The 23,597-nt window shown below is 37.9% G+C and overlaps 1 protein-coding gene across 5 annotated transcripts in view; it reads right to left on the reverse strand.

Moving 5' to 3' along the window:
- UNC5C (unc-5 netrin receptor C) overlaps positions 1-23,597 on the reverse strand; it is a 343,699-nt gene that overhangs the window by 41,832 nt on the left and 278,270 nt on the right. For 2 of the 5 annotated variants that reach the window (XM_073891990.1, XM_073891993.1), the window contains exons 7-11: positions 22,882-23,046; positions 7,269-7,325; positions 5,037-5,228; positions 3,982-4,326; positions 1,048-1,135 (exon numbers count right to left, since the gene is read on the reverse strand). In XM_073891990.1, coding sequence (XP_073748091.1) covers positions 1,048-1,135; positions 3,982-4,326; positions 5,037-5,228; positions 7,269-7,325; positions 22,882-23,046 — 847 coding nt within the window. The remainder of the gene's footprint in view (positions 1-1,047; positions 1,136-3,981; positions 4,327-5,036; positions 5,229-7,268; positions 7,326-22,881; positions 23,047-23,597) is intronic. The other 3 variants (XM_073891991.1, XM_025873550.2, XM_073891994.1) reach the window with 3 other exon arrangements.

Here is a 23,597-nt window from a genome sequence, read left to right on the forward strand (position 1 = left end):
GTCTGGGTCCTACAGATTATAAATACCAATATCTCTTCCTGAGAGCATGATAAAAGAGCTTCTTGGTTTTTGAAGAACAAGACTAAAAATGGATGTTTTTCTGAGGATGAGAGAGGGAAGACAGAAGGTATAATGTGTTATAATGATAACCTAGTTCAACATTTGTCACTCAGGCTTTGTATGTGGAGCTCAGGGCTGAAGAGCCAGTGCCTTTCCCCTTGGGAAAAACAATGATAATTACATGTAAGGATCTTCATTTCAACGACGTCTTTCATTTTAAGATCTCAGTGTACTTCAGAAGCATTAATCAGTCAGGCCTTTAAAGCACTATTTAATACACGCGTTTTATGTGGGAACTAACCAAGAGAGACCATTTGTGAGATTTGTTAGAGGCCAGACTGAAAATTGAATTTAGGACTTCTAAACTCCTCTTGTTATTTTTACTTAAAATCACCTCATCTTTATGATTATGACACATTCACAACAAAGCCTTGTGATCCAATCTAGCTTTAATCAACCCTAGATCAACATTTAGAAAGGCTTGATATGGAATTTGTAAGTGCTGAACTTAAGAAGGAGGTTGATAACAGTTAAGCTAGGGGGACTCACAAAAAGAAGAAGCGCAGGTGAGAATAAAGTGCCAGGCTGACATGGGGGTGGCAGGTCAGAGGTTAAGGGGTTGTCTAATCTCTGTGACCTTTGACCCTATAATGGGAAAGGGCTGGATTCCTGAGCCAGGCCACATGAAGCTGATGTCTCTGTGTCTACCCACGTATCTCTCTAGACAATCTACGGATCACATTTCTGGCCATTTTTTTTCCAGCTATAATGGCCACATGTCCACTTGAGAACTCAAGATTTGCAAAAGTGTCTCAAGCTTCAAAGATAAAGAGAAGCTGACCTTTTAGAGGTCTAGGAAAAAAAAAAGGGTATGCTGGAAGCAGGGCACTCAAGACAAAACTATGTTGGGTGTATTCTTTCGATTGCACAATTCTCCTCCAGGTCAGACATTGATAAAGTCAAGCGCACCAGAAAAAGCATATTTACCTCATATTTTCTTTCCTGTGTACAGTCACATACATTTCGTAGACTCTCCCTTGGGGAATGGCCCCAGCGGGAATCAGCAAGCTTACTCCTGAATAGCAAAAGAGAAAAGCAGTCACATAAGACCTATGAATCAAAAGGAAACTTCACAGAATGCCTTTGAAGCAAGTGAAAGGGAATGAGGAGATTTTGTGGCCATGTAGCCACAAGCCTGCTTTTTCTCTAAAGACATGTAAATATTCATAGTTGCCCTGCCTTCCTTCCTTATTGGCCTTATTTGTTAACACAGCTCCCTCTGAACTGTTATGGAATTACTCAAAGGAATGATGTCATTTTTTTAAACTCTTGTTTTATTTAAGGAATAGACAGATGGTTCCCCTGTTGTTTTCCTTGTAAAATGAGGGGAAAACCAACAACCGCTCGTAAAATTTCAAACAGCTGTAAATGATGCATCGTTTCTAATTTAAGAAAAAAAAAATCCCCACAAAATTCAAAGTCAGGGAAATGCTAACCTCCGTGATATCAAAAAATATTTATTTCTGAAATATCTGGTTAGCATCAGTGTTTTTCCGTAACAGAAAAATAACTGGCGAACAACTTCTTTCATCATGCATAACTCTAGAAAATGAACAGACAACTGCTAGTTTTTAGTCATGGCAGGCCAAGCAGGTTTTTACATAGTTGCTAACTGATACCATTTTGTAGGCCTAGGGGATCAAGCTTTGTTCTAAATTAACTGGGCCTACAGCGGTGCTTCTCGATTTGAGCTTGTATCAGAATCACCTGGAGGGCTTGCTAAAACACACATCACTGGGTCCCACATTCAGGGTTTCTGATTCAGGGGGCCCAGAGAATTTGTACTTCCCGTAGGCTGCCAGGTGACACCAATGATGGTGGTCCGTGGACACACCGTAAGAAGCTGCTTGCACCACTGCAGCATCATCACGAAGAATAAGTCAGGGTGGGCAGCAACTTGAAGATACTTGTCTCCATGATTTTATTCCAATGAATGGGGCTTCTGTTTTCAGCTCAATAAAAATTTATGGAGCACCATGGTGAGTATCATGTTTGGCAGAACCATGAATGCCAAGAAGTAAAAGACAGTGTTCCTGTCTTCGAGTAACTTATAATTTAATTAGCGAGGACATGGAATATGCCAAATGAGCAGAGGGCAATAAGGAAACTTGCCCGACCGTGTTGGAAATTCCCAAGAATAAAGACTGGAGAGTGAAGGAGGAACAGTTATTCAAAGGCCTTTGTGTAACTGGTTGAAAATGAGTCTTGGCCTTCTGGAGAAGAAAAGTTAACATGAGAGCTGTGGTGCTGTGGGAAGCAGAATGTCATCCTCGGGTATAGAATAGTTTGCTGAGGCACAGAGTGGACGCAGGAAGACCACTCATGAGCCTACCAACCCTTGGCATTTTTATTTTTTTCTAATGGAAACAATAACATGTACCTTTATGTTATAAGAATGAAATAAAACTATGAATGTAAAGTAGTAAGAGTAAGGCCTGACACAGATTAGGTAACTTTTTGTAAAATAATGTATGTAAATCACCACTGCCTGGGACATAGAAAGTATTTACTACATGCTACCTCCCTCCTTTCCACTTAAGAAGGCTTTATAATAATTCATATATGAAAAAATGACAGGTGCAGAAATGGGAAGGAAAGGTAGAATCCAGTGAATATCATGAAAAAAAAAAACTGCCTTGAGAGTAATATCATGTTTAAGCAATAAAAGAACAATAGAGTATATTTTGATCTATTTATTTGATAGAGTTATTTGATAAAAAAATATATTTTTAAGTTCATAATTTTAAAGAGCATACAATAGCATGAGAAGTAAAGAGAAAAAGGTGAAAAAAGCATATATAATGTATGAACTCAGCTATGCAAAATGTATAGATAAAAGGAAAAATGATATTCCATTAAGGATTTTAATTTATTAAAATACACTTTTAAAGGGATGGTGTGACAAATTGGCAAGGCATTGCAATGGGGGACTGAATAAGAGAAAGAATCAAAGACAAGTTCATATTGTTCCCCTTGTTCGGATAGTACTTGGCTGTATGGCTGTTTACACATTATATTATTTTCTTATGCTACATGAGGACTTTAGGTCAATCAAATTGCTTCTTATTGCTGTATTTGCAAAATACTCAGTCTTGTCCAAAAGAGTGAAGATAGATTCACAGAGGAATCCATTAACCCTCTTAGGACCAATAGACGTAAACCCCTTCCTGTTTAACGAATATCAAACTTTAATCAAACATTATCAGTCACTCACTTAAATTCACCTTGTAAGACCTTTATGAGACTTATCTTCTAGAAGCAGGTAACTAAATGATAAGCTGAAAATTCAATTATCTTACAAATACATACTACACTTAATAATAAGGCTGTGATTCCAGACAGATCTATCAGAAGTGGGATTGAGTACCTTACAAATACCTTGAGGTTGGAGACTGTGTAATAAAGAGTTAATAAATGAAGATCTGATGTCTACCATGATGTCCTCTGATCTGAAAATAGTATTCTGAAGTATTGCTTCCTACAGTAAATTGGAAGCTACCCAACTAATATGTTTTCTAATTAATTTGTCCTTTTAAAGTGTGATGACAACAGTGAGCACTTCTGGCTTGCTGTTGCCTTCTGAAGCTCTATTACAAAGAAGGTCAATGACAGTTCTAAATTATACCTTGGCAGAAAGTTGTGAGTATAATATTTCTAGAGGAAGCATTTTCAGAGTCGGTTGGAGAAAGATGAATGGTTTTGCTGATTTTGTCTGAAGCAATGTTGATTTACATCGAAAGTGGATTTGGGTTAGATTAGGCTACAACTAACGCTTTAGGCCTCATGAAAACAAACAAGTGAAAAAGATTTGGGTACAAAAATATGTTTTCAAGATCTGTAATTTAAACGTCTAGGAATTACCTGAATTGGGAACAATAAGGTGACCCCCCAGAGAGTTGAAGGTGCCAAACGCCGTACAGGATGGGTCAGTCTGCCTTGCTAGACTCTGATTCTTCACATTGAGGGCCTCGTTCTCCAACAAGGATTGGGTCATCTGAGGAGACAGCTTTGATGCAAACTCAGAGAGGTCATCTTGGGGGGTGACTGCACCTGAGGTGTTGTAGACTTTGATTTTCAGGTTGGGCAGTGGATCCAGAATTGGAGAGTTAGTCATTGGGATTTTGTCTGAGACATCATGCAAAGCATAGACGGGTCCTCTGTACATGGCTGCAGCTGATGTGAGGTCTGGGGGTACCACCAGGAGATCTGAGTCAGAAAGAGAAAGGACGTCCATTTGCATCCTCCGTTCAGGCTACTTCTATTTAGTCAGGCTCCCCCCGACACTTTCTAAGCCAAAAACAAATGAACTCAGTCAATATTAGAGATGTATAGACTCTAAGGTTCTGTTGAAAACAGGGCAATGAGATTACTGTGATCCATTTTATTATTGGCTACAAACAAAGAGACAAGTCCATTCTAAATTTTGCTTTCAAGTCTACTCATTGCCCCTAAGGTATTTATCTATTTCAACAGACTGGATTTGAAGACAGTGATCCCCACTCAGTGACTTAGGTAATAGTTTTCCTTGTCTATACTGGATTTGAGGTCATCCATCTGTACACCACTCTATTCATATTAACGCAAGTGGTTTGTCAAGAGGCCAGGAGAAAAAAAAAAAAAAAAAAGGAGACGTAAGAAATCAGTCAACCAATCTGTGTGGTCTTTTAAAGTGAAAGTTTTAAAAAGTATGACAGAGAAACCTGTTAAGAAAAAAAATGATTTGTGCACCTTGCCTCCTCTGGTTGGTTATATGAATGAAGTCAACAGAATAATGAATAAAACAGACCCAAATCCATGTCTTCATGGAGCTTATGTTCGAGCCGAACAACATGACCTGAATGTCACTGATTCTGACACCACACAGGGAGGCTGCTGACATGCCTACATCGCAGGTGTGAAGTGCAATGTTAACTGACCTTGTCTCGCTGCCTTGATGTTCACAGGCTGAAAGCCTCCATTGAGTGCCGAGGAGTCAATGATATCAGACTCAAAGTCGCGATGGTTCTTGCGATACACAAATAGGGCCACCACTACAGAAATGGCCAGGCAAACTATCACAGCTATCACAATGCCAACATACAGAGCGACATCATCTGAGTCAGGAGCAGCTGGGGAGGACAAGGAAACATCAGACCAACTGCTTAGAGAAATTTCCCACAGTACACATCCACATTGCTGTAATTTTTTCAGACATTTATTGCCTTTTTTTTATAGGTTCATTTCAAATCTATTTCAAAAGCTATATAAAACGACTGTGGCCTTTCAGTGGAAAATTATCTCTGATTTCTTTTCCTTTCTCACTCTGCATCTATCCACCCACTAATCTGTCTTAAATTGGGCAGCATAACAGACCATTTATTAGAAGGCATAAAAAGAAACTGGAACTGAAACCATCCCAACCCACAGGGAAAAAAACAAAGTTCATTACTAATTTCAGGTGAAAAAGTTTGGAAGCCTGCTTTGAATTCACTGATATTTCTCCAAAAACATAAACATAAATACTGTTAGAACTATCCGGCATGTCCTGAATCTGTGTATTTATTGAACTAGAATATTTTCCTAAGTATCATTCCAAGTCATAAAATCACTTTCCATAACAGTCTTCTCACTTTCCCCTAAATCAAGGAAGGGGTGGCTGGGAATGGTGTACATAACTAAGCAAAACAAATATTAGAAGCAAACATGTTGGATTTAAAAGGTGTGCTTTCAGAAGACCCAGATCTGGGAAGCAGAGGTCGATGCCGATAACTCTAGGCTTTTGATATGGATTCGGTATTACCTCTGAGAACCGTGAGCTTCTCATGGTCACTGGTCAGAGATTTACATTTGAACTACTTGTTACTGAATCAAATATGTCTAGATGGTGCACTGAGTACCATAAAGGCCTGGTTCAGTGATCAAAAAGGTCAGACTACCCCAGAAGGCAATTAAGCATTTGACCAATACAGTGTGCAGTCAGTTGGGGCTCTGTTTCTGGGTAAAGCCAGAGGAAAATTCCTGTAAATGTTGCATATTGCCTTGGTGGCATAAGACATGCTTCGATCCAACCCCAAAAGGTGATAGAAGCTGATAAATGAAAAAAATGAATAAAATGAAACCTTTCTAAGAACTCCACAGGCACCTTTAAGTCTGTTTTTAGTTCTGTGTGACCCACAGACACTTTCAGCAAAGTTAACCAAAGCTTTTCCAATCACTGTAAAAGAGGAGATTAGACTGGTATTTCAGGGGGTCAAGAACAGCCTTTTTCTGCTCCATTTTATATGCACATGCATTTTGGGGGGAGGGAATTTTCAGATATGTAAGTCCCAGGGCCTCCTAAGAGTTGAGGAGCCGTGATTCTGTCCTAAAACGCACAGCCACATAGTGGATATGGGCAAATGACTCGTCATGTAGATTGCCAAAGGCTCACCCAAACTCTGGGGTCTTTGACATGTTTCTTTGACACATGGACAGTATAAAGGAATTCCCTGTTGGCAACTGCTCCATCTCTTTCAGCATTTTGTATTTAAATGCACTGTATGTGAGAGGTTTCGTTTTTTTGGGGGGGGTTGTTTGTTTTTTTACTATTATCTTTCCCGAAGTTTCCAGAATATCTGCTTTCCCATCCATCAAGTCGATATCCACAGATCTTTTCAAAATCCCAGTGACAGCTCAAACCCTCCTGGTTGCGTGAACACTGCTTTCTGAGCCCGGACCTCACTGTGCAGCTGGGCAGTATTCGAGCCCCTGCCACAGCCTTCTCAACTCCAGCCAGAATATTCTATCTAAATCCTTATGGTTTTACTTTACCAGGCTGTAATTACTTCCCCAACCTGAATGTTTCCTAACTCAACAGATCTGCCTTTTCTCACCCCTTTACTTTTTAGCATCGGAACTGGGCCCATTATTAGATCAGCATATTTCATGATATGGTTTGTCAGCTATTGGGACTGAATGGCAGACTAATAGATTGGAAAGCTGGCAGTGGCTTAAAATGACCCTCCTTTCTTCTCTTTGGCAGTGAAAATCTAATTTGTTTCTCATGTTAGAATATATTAGGCGCCTATTTCCTGTGTGCACATCTGTGATCCAAAGAAAGGTAAACTTGAACTGGGGGCAATCACGTTAAATGATTATTCAGCAACATAAAAACCAAACATCAAACTTACAAGAAAATCCATATTCATTCTGGGTTCTCTGTTCAGTTGAAATAGGATAAAGGAAACCTTGAAAGGAACAAAAAATGAAACAAAAATGGGAACAAAATCAAATTAATGAGGGAAACAAAACAAGAAGCATGAAAAATGGTTTAATTAAAAGAAAAGGAAAAGAAACCTGTGGTCCTTTAAGATTCTGGTTCAGTACAGAATTATGATTTTGCATCTCCTGTCTGCTCTGGAGCCTCACCAAGAATTAATAAGTAGGCAGATTGAATTTCAGAGTAAAACTGGTCTCGAGTCACTAACTTTGGAGTGCTTAAAGTCTTTCTTTTATTGAGCATAAACTCTAATGGATCTAATTTATTTCAGACATCAAGGGTCATTAGCATAAGGAAAATCTTTTTTCCTTATCCCTGCCATATGCTTAAATTCCCAGGACATATTCAGCAAGGCTCTAAGCAGTTTTTTTCTTTTTTATTTAATCATAACAGCTTGCTCTTGGTCTAATAGAACTAAAGGAGACCTGTCATCATTGGTCAAAGGTTAAATACCCATTTACTGAGCTGAGCAGAGACCACCCTTCTTCCCTCCATCTCAAATCCACTTTTTGGAATTTTGGTTGTTTCTTGTCCCTCCATTTAAAAGGAATCCAATAGGTTTTGCCTAGGGACTGAGCAGTTTGTCAATGCAATGGAAACTGGATGCTTTTTATTTGAAATCATTCAAAAATCAATAGAGCCTAGAGATTATAAGGTTATTTATTTTAGGGCTTCAGAGGAATAGTATAAATTGAGAGAAATAAAAACCTCATCTCAACAATAAATGCAGAGATAACACTAGCAGTTTTATTTTTCTTTCTTTTTAATATATGGCAAGGTAGGAAAGATGATGATGATGATGATGATAAAAATAATGTCAAGAAGAAGACTGGGAGAAAACATTTAAAAATGGGGAATACAAATTTTTTGAAATGAAAAATCTATAAAAAATTTAAAAGGGTAACTTTTAACTGGCATCCTGAGTTTCCTAATATTTAATATTCTGCAACATATGAATGGATCAAATGATACAGTACCACTGGATTAATCAAATTAAAATGAATAAGAAGCATATGAATTAAACTTTCCTGGTAATCCTCAAGGACAAAAAAAAAATGTAGAGAACTTGCAAGAATCACAATTAATTGGTTCAAAATTAAAGGTCTGTCATGCTCGAATACTAAAGGTAACTCTAAACCGTGCCTCAGGTAGATCCTCTGTAGTTTGCAGAACACTCAGTTCTTACAAGCTATTTACCTATTTTGGGGAACTAATTCTGCGGAAACATGCAGTGCTACCTTAATGAAAGAGAGGTTTGCTGTAGCACAGACAAGTTTGCTCTGAATTAATTTTTAATGCTTTATTTTAGAGCAATGATTGCAGCCTCCTACTCAGTTTTATAAATATTATATTCCTTATTCCAGTTGTCTGAGTCCATGTATTAGGTTTGATTTTCATTTTTAAACACTTCTGTCTGGTAATAACCTTTTTCCATTTGTATTCTGTGAACTCAATAAAAGGACATCTGGGACATATACAGGCACTGGAAGAAAGGTGATTTATTTTAAAAACCGAAGACTTCAGACCATACAAGTTCACTGCCAGCAGAAGAGATAAGGTGACTGGTGTTGCCACTCTGGTAGGAAGGGTGTTAGGTAGAGGGATGTCAAAAGATTCATTTCTTGCAGGCTAGAAGGCCTGGAAACTAGTGTAAAATAGGACATCTGGGGTTGCTCCCATGTTCACCTTGAAGATTTTGTTAAGAATCAGCGTGGGCCTGCTGGAGTGAGCAGGAGAATTGTATCTTACAGAGGGAGAAGGCTACCTCCAAAGAGATACAACATGGTCGGAAATTTCTCCCTGTGAAGCAGTTCTGGGCATGCCTTGGCTTTTGTCTCCATTTCCCAACAGAATCCCTGTTCTTGACAGGCAGAGCGAGGAATAATAAAAAGGAATGTTATAATTTTGATTTTAATCTCAACTTCTCCATATTTATGTAGATCTACACAACTCAATAAATATTTTGGTGACTTACGGTATTCATCTGAGACTTCTATTTCATTCTAGGCACAGACCTGGAATTCATTCACTCATTCATTCGTCTAACGAATACTTTTGAGCCCATGTCCACGTATATACACTGGGTTCTAGTCTAGGCATGGGGGGTGCTCACTTCGGCAGCACATACACTAATATTCTAGGCATGGGGTACCATGACAAACAAGATGGGAAAAGCCACCGCTTTTGCTTTAGTTTAACAGAAAGTAAACAAGTAAAAATAATAAATAAGATCAATTCAAATGCTGAAAAAATTTCTTTTGAAAAATAGAACAAAAGAACATAATATGACTGGAGATAAAGGGATAAACAACTTAGGAAATCAGGGAGCAATTTTCTTTTGAAATGGGATTCGAGGGGCTCCTGTGTGGCTCAGTCAGTTAAGTGTCCGAGTCTTGATTTCGGCTCAGGTCGTGATCTCAGGGTTGTGAGATGGAGTCCTGGGTGTGCGGCTCAGCGCTCAGCAGGGACTCTGCCCCTCACCCTGCTCTCTCTCTCTCTCTCTCAAATAAATAAATAAATCTTTAGGAAAAGTGGGATTTGAGCTGAAACTTGAACGAGAAAGAATCAGGCAAGCTGAGATCAGGAGGGAACGATGGTCCAGAGAGGGACAGTAAATGCGGAAGTCCTGACATAAAAATGGAGCGGTGAGAGGGACGTGAGAGAGAGGAAGAGGGAGCAGGCAGGTTCAGAGGGGTGAGAAGCAGCCACACGCAGGCCTGGTGGGCCATGATGCAGCATTTTGATTTTATCCTAAAGGAGACAAAAATCCTGTGATCGAACGTAATTTTGAAAAGAGTGCTTTGGTTTTTCTCTAGATAATGGGGAGCAAAGGGAGCAAAGTGACAGGGTTTTATGGATGGTTTCTGTGACACATGGCTTGGGAGATGTCTATCAATATAGTTGATGAAGTGTTTGCATTTGAGGTTGTTCTAAAATAAGACAGAAATTTAAAAATATGAAAACCTCACTGTTAGCTATTCCTCATAGTCGATGAGGCCCAGTCTAGCCAAAGCTGTGTTATTTTCCTACACGGGGACATTTAAAACAGACCAGAGTATTAGGTATACTCACTAATGGCTCAACACCCCAATTTACTCTGTTATGGAAACACTGATAAAGAGTTTTGGAAGGTAACTCTAAAACTTTTTCCATCCTTTTCAAAACACTTCTACAACTACAGAGCTAAAACATCACTTAGGAGGTTGGGAATCAGAAAAGAAGGGGATTACTGTTCCATCCCCTAAATGAGGGGAACGGAGAATCACTTTTTAAGAGTTTGTTTTTACGCTCCTCCATCTGATCCATCTCTCACGGAACAACAGGGGACATTTTCCTCAGCTAATGAGGTGACCCTGCTGGGAGCAGTCCTAGCAATAATGAAAAATAACATCTCTGGCCGAACCCAGTGCAAAATAATTGTTTTTCACGTCCCAATCAACAGCCCGGCTCATAAGTTAGGGATTTCAGTTAACTTTCTTACTACTTGAAAGAAAGCCATCAAAAAAGGCACCAGGGCTCTTGGCCAAGGCGGTGAAATGGAGCTTTTCATTTTTCAGTTTGAATCCTAGCTCTGCTGCTTCCTTAACTGTGAGAGCCTGGTCAAACCGCTTCCCTTTTCTACGTCTCAGTGTTCTAATCCATGTAAGGGAACACGAGTCCTCACTCCCACAGAGCTGAGGAAAGGATAAATGAGATCTGTAAAGGGCTGGTCCGTGGCAAGCAGTCGATAAATGACAACTCTATCAAAAGCATTATGATGCACACTGTAAGTACACTAAGACTCTAGGTTCTTAAGGGATTTTATTTGTAGAGTCAACTCAGCCCATTATTTAAAGAGTGACCTCAGGAAATTCGTTTGAACTTCAGGTTCCTTAGTTATGACAGAGACAGAGAGCGCAGTTTTTCGGAGAAACCATGAGCAATGCACTCTTTTAAATACCATATACTCTTTCACGGTCTCCTTTGAAAGGGGTTTACGGCCTTTGTGGCTTCTGGCAACCATACAGTGGCATGCTTCCGAAGCAAATTTCCAGGGCCAGAGTGCAACTTGATGCTAAAACAGTTTCTCAACCAGAGGTGGTGCTGCTTCTAAAGGGGGTGTTTGGAATTGGGGCAGGGGAGGTGTGTTTTTGGTTGTCCTAATGATTAGGGAGTTGTTTGTGGTACTTAGCGAGTGAGGGCCAAAGATACGGAATGTCCTGCAATTAGAACGATCTAATGGAAGGACCATTGGGAAGAAAACGCACCTCCATTGGTGACGACTTCCAAAGCCATGGCTCTTGGACTGCTAGAAGGAGCAAAGGCTTGGGGCTCGGGGAAAGATGTAAGACTTGTCCCCCTGGTTGTGAGGCCCTCGATAAGTGCATCTAGGGGAGGCCAGCCCCAGAACGGGGCTTCTGCTATGGGAAATGCTCATGCCCCACGACCTCCTTTAGGAATTATTAAAAGTAAATGCAAAGTAATTTTAAAGAATGTTTATTTTTCAATGGAGAGATTTTCCTGATCTGGGAGAAAAGGGACTGGAGGAAGTCTGTGCAGAGCCACTTTAAGGGCAGACCTAAATAGTATGGAAACTGAAGCAAGAGGAGGATGTATTAAAGAGTTAGTGAAATGCCCCTTATGCTGGAAAACACCTCACAATTGCTTAAAACAGCATTTGAAGAGGTTATCTAGTTCAATTGTTTTCGGGTGAGGAAACAGAGTCCCAAAGGTGAGAAGTGATATTTTAAAGTAACCAAAAGTGTTGCGATTAAAATTTGGTTTCCACCCTCCCATCAATTAAGATGGCATTGTCCGACTCTGGGTGGCCCCATTCAGAGCGGTGTGGATTGTCCATGTGGATTGTTAGTCTAACAACGGTCCAGCTGACGGTGGGGGAAGGAGTGCCTTTTTCTAATTTCACAGGGTCATCCTTGAGACTGGAGGTAGGGTTGCCCATATTTTTCAGCTGACGTTCCACTATTATGAAAGAGGAGAGCCCGTACCCACGTATCTTAAAAAGGAAAGCAAACTTACCTTGGTTTTATACTGCAGTAAGTAACATCGAGTTATCCTCAAGTACATGGCTCGTAATTGTGTAATAATATGCCTGAACACAGTCTATTTGGCGGGTTTATATTTGGGAACTCTCAGAAACAAAGTCAGCAGCTATACATAAATCTTCATTTCTCCAATACACAGCAACAGTTTTGATTTTTCTAGTCTTTTAAAAAATTTTCTTTTCATGTGAAACATAATAGACAATAGCCAAAATTATCATGAATGTATGATTAGCTTTTTAAAACAGAGAATACAGACTGCTTTTATGCCATAAGTACTATTTTAGTAGAAAAAATTATCAAGCAAATATGCTGATGTGAGAAATGCCTGAACCTCTGCGTATCACCGGATGGGTTTAAATTCCTCAAAATCAAGTCTATGCCCTTCCTAACTCACAAACTCCCAGGAGTTAAAACAGATCATTGATTACAATTTTCCATTCTAACCCCTTTCTGTCTATCTGCAGACTAAAGAGCCAGAGCATAGAGCTGTTGAAGGGACTTGCTGATGAACCAGCAATGCAAGGGTCAGATCCCAGCTCTCTGGCTACAGCCTCAGCAGTATATGTAAGTAGGTGTGGGCATTAATTAGTACATTTAAATGAGGAGCGACAAGGCTATAATAGAAAAGGACTTGATATGTTCATGGCTTAATTTGCAATTCGGTTATTGAATGAGGTAATGCTAATTATTTCAACTATAAAACACCTCTTCATTGGAAATGTTATCATTGATATTCAGGAGAAAGCTAAAAGAAGAGATTTTCCTGCTTAAATGAAACAACTTCCAAACAGCATCTTTTATTTCAAGTGTGGGGCAAGCAAAGAGGGACACTGAGCTTGGGAGTTTCTACTCTGAAGTAACTGGAGAGCCATGCTGGAATGATGTATCATAAATGTATGATAATCGTATTGTATTTGGCACAAAACGTCACAATAAATAAATATTTAAAAGAGAAACATCATTCCCTTCCAAAAAGATGCCAACAGGAAAAAAGGAATAAACACCAATAATTGCAGGGACACTACACATCAGAAGAAAATCATATTTTAGAGCAATAAAAGCTGACAACCATTTGCTTCCAGCCTCCAAGAGCCCGCATGAAAAAAGGCTTACTATACCACGAGCCAGATTTGGGTTCTTAGTTGGCTCTCATGTTAACTTGTGGGCTGTTTCAATTCTATGCCTCAGTTTCTTTCTTTGCAAAACAGGGTTCTTAGTGGAGGATTAGCAAAAGTTCTACTTATAAGGTTATTTTTTGTGTATTTTGAGTTTAATTATATTGAAACAAGTCATTTTGCTTTAGGTTGGCCAGCAGATCACAGCAGATTGGAGTCAGAAGCAACTTATGCCAGGACTTAAAAGTCAGTACGTTAGATGGAAAGTGAACAAAATTAAAAATTAGTCTGAAAATTCCTTTAAGTTAAAACATATATGATACAGTAATTTTTTTAATTTAATGAATCAATAATTTTTATGCCCTTCAAAGTTTGAGAACTCCTGAGGCAGATTTAAGGAACACCTATAAGGAAAGTCTAGATGTACATATCCGAGAATTAAAACTCTTTCTTCACATTTGCTATCGAATCTCTAGTCAAAAGGGAGGTGGGTGGAGTTTTATAAGGTGTTCCTGCTTGCCCTCAAGGTTTACTCAATATATTTCAATACAGAGCTGCTTCTACTACCTTAATACATCTAAAGAGATTTTATGATACTGTGAGGATCAAATAGAGGATTAATTTGTATCTTATATGGGGGCTAGTATGTAAGTTATAAATATAACTCAATTATAGTTTATAACAGCATTGAGTCTGTTCTATAAAAGTGCATGTTTTTAAATAATCAAGTTTCTGGTTAGTTTTAGCATATTTATGCATCTGAAGTTTACCAAACCACTTCATAAGATTTGTCCTTATTTTTATGATCCTAGCGTTAGAAAAATCTCTATTCCCCATGGATTTTCCCCTCTCTTTGACCCGGCTGCTCGATCTTTCCTTTCGCTGGTGACTTTACATACAGCCCAAATATGTGATTTTTCTCACATTTCTTCCGATGCTAATGCTCTTATTAAAAATCTCAAGGGCCGTTCAAAATAAACATGTCCAGATTTTGTTTTCTTCCTTTTAGGTTGGTTCTTATCTAGCAAGCCCATCAGGACCGCACTAATGATGTCAAAGGTCAGGTCTGTCAAAGACACTCATGGTCATTTATTATAATTTACCACTCTTCTGAGGGTTTATTTATTGACAGGGGCTTAAGGAACTCCAAATAAATGAATACATAAATCCTAGGACATGACAACAAAAATTGAAAAGAACATTTTCTTATCACTGATGTCAGTTATCTAGATTGCCACGGTCATCCCCCATCCTACAGCATCACAGGACAGCGGGCCACGCCTTACAAAATTCATCCACAGCCCGTTCCTATGGTAACAACCACGCCCTTCTGAACATGAACAGCAGGGAATTAACATCCCAGGATGTAAAAGTCTTCTCTCATGACTCACAGTGGATGAAGAAGGAATGTCTGAAATTTCATCCAACAGTTGAGTCAGATCAAACCTGCAGATCAGCTGCCTAAGTGTTTCTAATGCAGTAGACTCTCTCCTCATCAATGTTCCTGAAGAATAGTACACTCTCAAATTCAACAGCAGTGATACTGTAATTCATGGTGGTGAAGACGCCTGACAGAAAAAGTAAAAGGAGGAGGCGTGCTGAAGCCGAGGCTGGTCTGTAGGATACCATCACCCTAGTGGCTGGGGTTTTAGGCAAAAGGAATACTTAAGCAAAAGCGCTGGTCCGGCAGGGACATGACCTTGGAGGAGTCTCGGCTTTGCTGTGGTTGTGGAAGCTGGGACCCTTCTTGATTCCCTTGGAGTTTCCTTTCCATCCTAGAAGCTGAAGACCTTGCCCTTGTCCTCTCGCACTGATTTGCTTGGGGCCCCCATAGGTGTTCGGCAGGTTTCTGTGGGCTAAACTTTCTAACCACATCCCTGCTTTCAAAAACAGGAAAATGTTTTAGCAGAAGGGAAAGACGCTAAAGCAAACCGCACTTACTACACCGGAGGCGGCAGAGCACCGTGTTGGGCAGCCAGAATATTTACAGAATATTTATTTGCCAGCTGGGACACCACGCATAGCAAGGATGATACAAACCCAGCTATGACATCAGCTTCTTCCAAACTGGAGATAAAAGCACTCACTGTCTGACACTCACAATTACTCTTTCCTATCAAATTGCTGTGCTGACAAGAATCTCACTGGAAACTGACTAGCGCCTTCTCAAATGCCTACCAGGCGGTTATAAACACATCATTCTCAAGTCAAGAAGACACTATTTGTAAAGGTAAATTATTTCCCCACATTTCAACAAACGTAGGATTCCAGGGGTCCTGGTATGCAGTATGTCGACACCACAATTTACACAGAGTTCTGCCACTTCCTCTGTACATGAGAATTAATGGAAGCGACATGTAAATTTTTTAATGAGTAGAAAGTGTTAAATTTGCAGACTGCATAACATTTTAATTTCCCAAAGTCAGGAAGTTCACTGATGCAGACACAATTCCAGGCAGTTCTTATTTGTAAATTGTTATTTTTAATTTATCTACTGTGGCATAAACCCTCTTCAGCAAGAAGGAATTCTAAATTTGCATCTAAACTGTGACACATCCCTATGTGGGACTCTAATCTTTGAATGGGATTAAAAACTAAAGTCCAGAGGAATGGCTGCAGTCATGTAATAATCTGAGTATATTCATAAATACGTATGAAACACCACTTCTGGGCCAAGCTACGTATATAGTTTTGGATTGCTGTTTTCTAAAGGAAGAGGGAAGCATGGATTAAACCATTATATGCCAACCATGACAAAGTAGATCTTACCAGAAATTCATTATAGAGATTGTAAAAGTTAAGAGTTATTAGGTCTTGGTAATATTATTGTATTTCAACATAAAATGTAAACATGCTCATTGGCTTAGCATTTTGGGGGATTTTTTCAAATGCTTTTTTCTTCTTCTATATCTCTTTTTCTCTGTGTCCAGTTTCTCTCCATCTCTCTCCTCCCCGCCGCCTTTTCTCTCCCTCTCTCTCTGTGCTTGGAACCATTTCATGGAAATCCAATTTCAAAATTGTATTGTAGAACCAGGGGCTGCTTTTATATACTTTTAGAAATGATATAAAGCAACCTAAATGGGCAGACAGCATAACGGACTTTCCAATACTGCCTTCTGAATAAGATACACGATTCTCTAGTATTATTAAGTAAAAACAGGGAAATCTGTTAAGTTTCTCATATCAGGCATGTGTGTTTAGTTATTTTCAATAGTAAAATGTCCCAAGTTATCTACCCTTTCTTGTTGGATGCGATCCACACCATTTAACATACCTAAGGTGTCCAGGTTTTTTTTATTCTTTAATTTTTATTTATTTTTTTAAAATTAACAATGTGCTTATAAACCAAAAAGGTCCAACTTCTTTCTGGGACAATAACTGACTCTGATGTCTTCTTTAATAATGCATTCCCATGAAATAACACAACTTTTTGAAGTTCTTAATTTGAATTGTAGGGTCTCCAGTGTAGGAAATACTTTTTTCAGGCCAATGAACGTATATCCAGTGTAACATATACATGATATATTTTATACTTCAGTATCAACTAATGTGTATGGATGGCCTAAAAAATTTAGTGGAGCTTCTGAAATTGCTTAAAGACCATGACCTTGTTTCACAAATGAAATTACACAGCATCTTGTAATGAATCCAATTCATCCAACAGTTTAAGAATAATGTGCTTGCAAGGACAGAGTGATATGTGTATAATAGGCAACTCGGAAATAATGCAAAATATAACTCAGTTCCAAATCCCTGTGTCTTTGAAATCCTTTTATATATACCCTTGATATACTGGCTGTAAGTAACTCTTGCCAGCCCGGGGTTTCTATACAACTAGGGGTTATGCAAATCTCTTGTGCAAATACTTTTTTGGTAATCAAATTTTAATCAAATCTAATTTGAATCAATGGGACCAATTTTCTAGGACAAGTCAGTGATATTGCTATTTCTCAAATCCCAAGATTCCTGCTTCCAGGATCATACAGTTGTTCTAGCCAATCTTCAACATCTCTTTTTTAGAAAGTCATTTACAGTTATAAACATAATGAAAAGCCAAGTATAAAGAACACAGTGAATAAAAAGCATATTGAAAAAGAAAGAAATTACTTGCAATCTCACTGGTCAAAAATAAATGCATACATTCCATTCATCTTTTTCCTAAGCTTACTTCTACATAGTTATGACTAAATGCATTTGTTAAGTCCATATTCTGCTTTTCCATGTTAAACCATCAAAAACATTTTAGTGGCTGTATGATATTCCACCTTATGTAAGTGCCATATTATTATTTAACCACTGCTCTAATACTGGATTTTCAGGTTTCTAATTTTTTTTACAATAAATTATAAAGAATGTAAAGCGTATTTGGCATATATCTTCTCAGGTATTTAGATTAATTTCTTAAAATTTATTCATTAAAGTAGGATTACTGGACCAATGGGTATAAACAATTTTGAAGCTCTTAACTAATATTGTCAAATTGCTTCCCCAAATAATTGTAAAAAGTTGCATTCCCATTAGAAAAAATACAAGAGACTTCACTTTGCACATTTATTAACATTTAGCATTATTATACCTGTAAAATATCCAATCATCTTGTAAGAAACCCTTGAAGAGTTTGATGAAAAATTTCATTTGACATTGGGGAACCACGTATTTTCTGAAGTGTTTGAAACACAAAACTGGGAGTGTGGTAAACAATTTAGAAAATTTTTGATTACTTACTCTGTAGAAAATTAAATATTCTAAAAACCATAGAGTCTAAGAAAAACAAACACCTAAATTAAAACTATGAGCAAAACCAATCTCTGGTATGTGTTACTTAGGCGTAACGGGAGATGAAGTTGAATTAATAATGGCCTAATTAGATAGTCAAAGCTATTTTAAAATAAAGTTTTCACTATACTGTTAAGTTCCACTTTCTAGCTTTCAATCTTTCTCTATAATTATGGATTTAAGTCTGTCTCTCCTAAACAGTATCAAACGGGATTTTTTTATTACAATTTTCAATTTTGAACCTCCTTTAACAGGTAAATTTAATTCATTTACATTATTACCCATGACATATGATGATCCTTTGTCTGTACCATCTTAATTAAATTATTGTTTTCATTTACTATGGTTTTTTTTTTGTTGTTGTTCCTTTCCTGCCCTTAAAAATCTTATTTTGAATTTATACACCCACCTTTTATGTGTGTAGTTAGGCTTACTATTTTAATTGGTAAACTTGAATCAATGGGATTGAATGCAAATAGTGTTTTTTTTTTACTGAACACTATACAGAAATTAGAAAAATTTAACTCAGATCACACTTTCCCATATTTCATGTTAAGGCTGTCAATAATTTACTTCCATCTGTATTTCCTGCCTCTTCATTGGTCTCTCTCTTTTTTTTAAAGAATCAATTTTTATTTTATATTTTTAGTAGTTTACTCAGTGATAGTTTGTGAATTGTAAGCCCTCTCCATTTCAATCGTCTGAAAATCTTTTAAATTTTGCTCTGTTGAGCAAACTTGGGTATTCTCATTCTCTTCTACATGTGTTTTAACCTCCCTTTTATATAATCACTTACTTTATCTTTCTTCTCTGTAGTCTGAGGAGTTTCACAGGATTTACATTCCAGTTGACTAATTTTCCCTTCAGCTGTATCCAAAGTTGTCTCTGATTTGATCTTTAACCTCCCACTGAGTTTTAACTTTCAATTGTTTACCTTTCTAGGCATTCGTTTGATTTTTCCCCAAATCTGTCTCTCCTTTTTACATATTCTACTCTTGCATTTGTGCTTATATGTCTTTTAAAAATACAGTTTGTCTTTTTACTTTTATTTACTTTATATTCTCACTCAGATTGCTCTGAGTCCATGTTATGAGAGTGCTAAGTAACTCACTAACTGTGCTGTGCACTCTCTCTTGCATTAGACTGTTCCCTTGGGTGATGTGAAACTGCGTATTGTAATCTCATTTCCAAGAGTGGGCTATTTTTGTTCGAGACCAATGCACTTGGGTTGTGGAAAGAACTCAAGAGAATGGCTTGTTGTTTGCTTCTGCTGGTACCCTAGAAGTTTCAGCAACTATGTTAATTACATATCTTTCGTTTTTTTTATTCCTTTAGTACTGTATCTTAGACTCCAGAGCAGATCTGGGTGTAGGACTGTGGTTTTACTATAGGTTTTATTTAAGTGAAGATTTCATTTTTATTTTCTCTGTCATGAATTTTCCTGTGGCTTCCCTGGGCTGGCGGGTAAAAATTTTCTAGATGGTCTCATAAGTGGGAGCAGCCACTTATGAGACCCGGCTTTATTCCAAGGGCTCTAGATTTCAACTCTCGGCCTCAGGCTTGTGCAAATTCTGGGCCTAGGCCTCTGTGCCAAAACAACACCTCTAACTCCCAATCCCTAGGATCTATATCCATGGTCAATGCCCCTCTGGATTATTCTGGTATCCACTCATGCAGTTACCTCTCTAGTTTTGAGTTTCTATTTTATTTTGATGATTTGAGGATTTCTCTATCTTTCAAACTTGACTCATTATTTCTCAGACACACATATACATACACTCCATACATGTGTGTATGTATATTTTTTGTTTTAATATTTTACCCTATATTTCTGCATATTTTGAGTCAGTTATTTGTATTGAGGGAGGTGGTTAAGGAAGGAATGTGACTGAATATGACTGTTTTGAACACATTACTGAATAAGAATTGACAGTAATATGCTCTACATATTTCACATTGTATTGCTCTTAAGTATCAATTTGCCTTTAAAATATACTACACTACATTGTCTAGGTTTCTGAATTCTACTGACCTCTATTATAAACTTTGAATTTCTCCTACCTAGCAGCATGTCTACATTTATATCAGAGTCATTTGTATACAATTTCAACTAGGAATACAATTTCAGAGGTATAGCATACTCTGTTCAATGGTAACTAGCTTTATTTTGAGATAAACATTGCAATGTTGATGAAAGACTATTAATGCCTCAAAGACACTAATTCTCCTAAAGTAAATAAATATTAAATGATAATTCCTAATTGTCAATTGCAACTTTCTGGCTGTCCTTTTTACCACCAATCTATTTCTTAATATAGACCTCATCCTTCTTGCAAGCTGGGTACTTTCACTATTAGAAAGACTTTGTTTTCCAAAATATGGACCAAGAGCAGGTATTATTTCTTTTCAAGACTTTGGTGCAATGCTATGCCAGAAATACCCAGCCTACTGGTAAGTAGAAACTATAGCTTTCACTGTAAAATACTATCATTACACAGCGCAGCACTATCTCTGTGGTTTTCATCACTGAGGAAATCAATAGCACAGACTACAATTTTCTGTTGCTCTAGAGTAGATATAGGAGGACAGATGAAAGAGTTCATTGACTTAGTAGGGCTGTTACATAGCAAATCAGAATTGTAAAGGAAATAGCTTTTTAACTGACTGATTTTAATCCAAACACTCAAATGTTTCAGTCTAACAAGAGACTTGATAAAAAATAAACAAAAGAAAACAACAAAACCCTCTCTTGTAGCCTTCCTGATTTATACAACCACTTCATGTCATCATTACTGACAAATATCCATACATTAAAAAAAATTCTGATTTATACAACCACTTCATGCCATCATTACTGACAAATATCCATACATTAAAAAAAATTCTATTAGTGTCATAAGAAACAAGCTAGATGCTAAGGGGATGCTATGTCATGAAAGTCTTAATTTGAATATGTCATGTTTGTATTTGACAAATGTCATAATTTAGTAGATGTCATTTTGTGTAACCAATTAAAGGCCCAAAGTTCCATCTTGCAGCATTGTATTTTTTGTTAAATAGGTTGCTTTGGGAATTTTAAAATATGCACAATAGAAGCTGTAGTTGTTAAATCACCCAAAGTTGAAATACAGTATTGAGAGAGGGAGAGAGGGAGAGAGATGAGGGACGGGGGGTGGGTGGGAGAGAGAGACTTCAAATATTGTTACTTTTTGATCATATGAATCAATTTGTTCTCCACTAAAGGAAGAATATTAAATTATAAAAATGTTAAAAAAAAGAATAACTTGGTGTGTGCTGTTTTTATTTTAATCTTCAACTCAATCTCATGCTTAGAGGAACTAACCCTGTATCTCTGGATTAATGGTTAGGAAAACAGCTATATTCTTTTCATTCTTGCATTTCTAATAGGAACTTGGTGAGATACACAGTAGCAGTCTGAAACTCATAACCAGAAGCTGTGCTTTACACTCAGTAGCTGCCAATTCTCAAAGAAAGCAACATACTGTGGACAGAAAAATAAGCCTGTAGGATTTTTATTCTGTGTCAGCAACGTCATTACTTATTTGTATTTTAAGTAAGGGTTTCTTTTTCAAGGGCCTTGTGTGTATAGACACTGGAAGGGAAACAGAATTTCATAAATGTGGTGAAAGTGAAATATTTTATTCTTAAATGATAAATATAAATACTTCTACACAAATATATGTGGTTCCTTGTGTTCTGCAAGCAATGTTAATATGTTATAATTAATGTCAACATCTGGTGGCTCTTAGTTAAGATCCAAAGATAGCATCCATTCATCTCTATAGGTGTGATACCAGAACAATTTTTACTACCTTAATTCATGGTCATGTAAGATGGTAAATTTTGTATATTTTAGGGCTCCTCAAAGTGGTAAGAGTTTGCAAGTATGGAAATCAAACTACCATCTCATTAAGAAAAGTTAAGAAATGAAGTCATGAAAAATGGGGAATATTTAGCCTACTCACCCATTATATTCCCGAGCCAATCTTCTATACCCAGTTTTAAAATTTTTGTTTTATTAATATTATTTCCTTTAAACAAATATTAACACAAACCTAGCATTTTCAAGGACCTGTGGAGATGCTCCCACTAAGCATTTGCTGTAAATTGGTAAATCTATCTGCAGGACCGTTTCCTGTGCTTTATATGTATTTCACATTCATGGACATTGGTTCGGTAATGGTCATGAATTAGGAATAAATAGCTTACTTTTTCGAAGTCATGTGATTCTACTCTGAGGAGTTTAGCGTGCCCTTTTATGAATTCAAATAAAACTAAGGAATGGTTCCTTGGTCTGGAAAGAGTGACAGTTTCCCCATGGATATGACTAAATCACTCTTTGCGCAAGAGAACACAATATTGTGTATGTCATTTGTTAACTGGACAGTTATTATTCATTCTGGTTCCTGGGGGATTAGTTCTTTCAGTTCTGAGACAGAGCTAGTATACTGGCATATTACTGCATTTTTTTTGTTTTTGTTCGGAATTCTTAATTTTAATATTTCCAAGAAATCCAAATGGTTAAACCTCAGGCCTCGCACCTGTCTTTTGTTTGTTCAAATTGACTTACTCTGCATGCAAAGCCCATCAGTGCAGTTCTTGGATTGCAAGACGAGGCCATCACAGTCCTTGCCTCCGTTCTTGGGGGCGGGCGCCGTGCACTCCCTCCTGCGCCAGTGTGTGCACTCGGTCCCACAAGTAGACCACTTGCTCCATGAAGTCCACCTGCCATCCACTGCCATGCACACACACACAAAAACCAGCAGAAGGTCAGAGGAAGAATCAGCTACTTGGGGGGAGAAGGGAGTAGAGCTCACGTGTAGATAAAACAAAACTGAAGAAAATGTCCCATCAAGGAGTACTGCATTCATGTCTGCTACTGGGAAGTGAGCATGCACGACATACATCATTAGGGTTCTGTGAACTTTTCTTCCTGGGGTCGTGACTGTGTCCTTACTGACCAAGCCAAGGAATCGCTTCAAAGGAGACAAAGAAACCAAAGTTGTCACCAGGAGCTGGTGAGGACCAGGAGGTACATAAAAGTAGATCATGATGGAGCTTTTTTTTTTTTTTTCTGTTAAAAGGGAAGCTTTTGGATTTTGCATTGAGAATTAGGGGACCTCTTTTTAGATCCAAGATTTCTTCATGCATAGTGTCATGTGGGCAGTGCAAGTAAACTTGTGTGTTGATATGGAGAAGAGGTTGGTATAATGGAGAGGAAGTCTATCTATCCACTCACTGACCCATCCTTCCATGCATCCATCCATCCATATCTATCATCTATCT

This window comes from Callorhinus ursinus, unplaced genomic scaffold (assembly GCF_003265705.2).
Source record: "Callorhinus ursinus isolate GAN/ISIS: 27379988/994484 unplaced genomic scaffold, GSC_fseal_2.0 scaffold4, whole genome shotgun sequence".
Classification (NCBI taxonomy): Eukaryota; Metazoa; Chordata; class Mammalia; order Carnivora; family Otariidae; genus Callorhinus; species Callorhinus ursinus.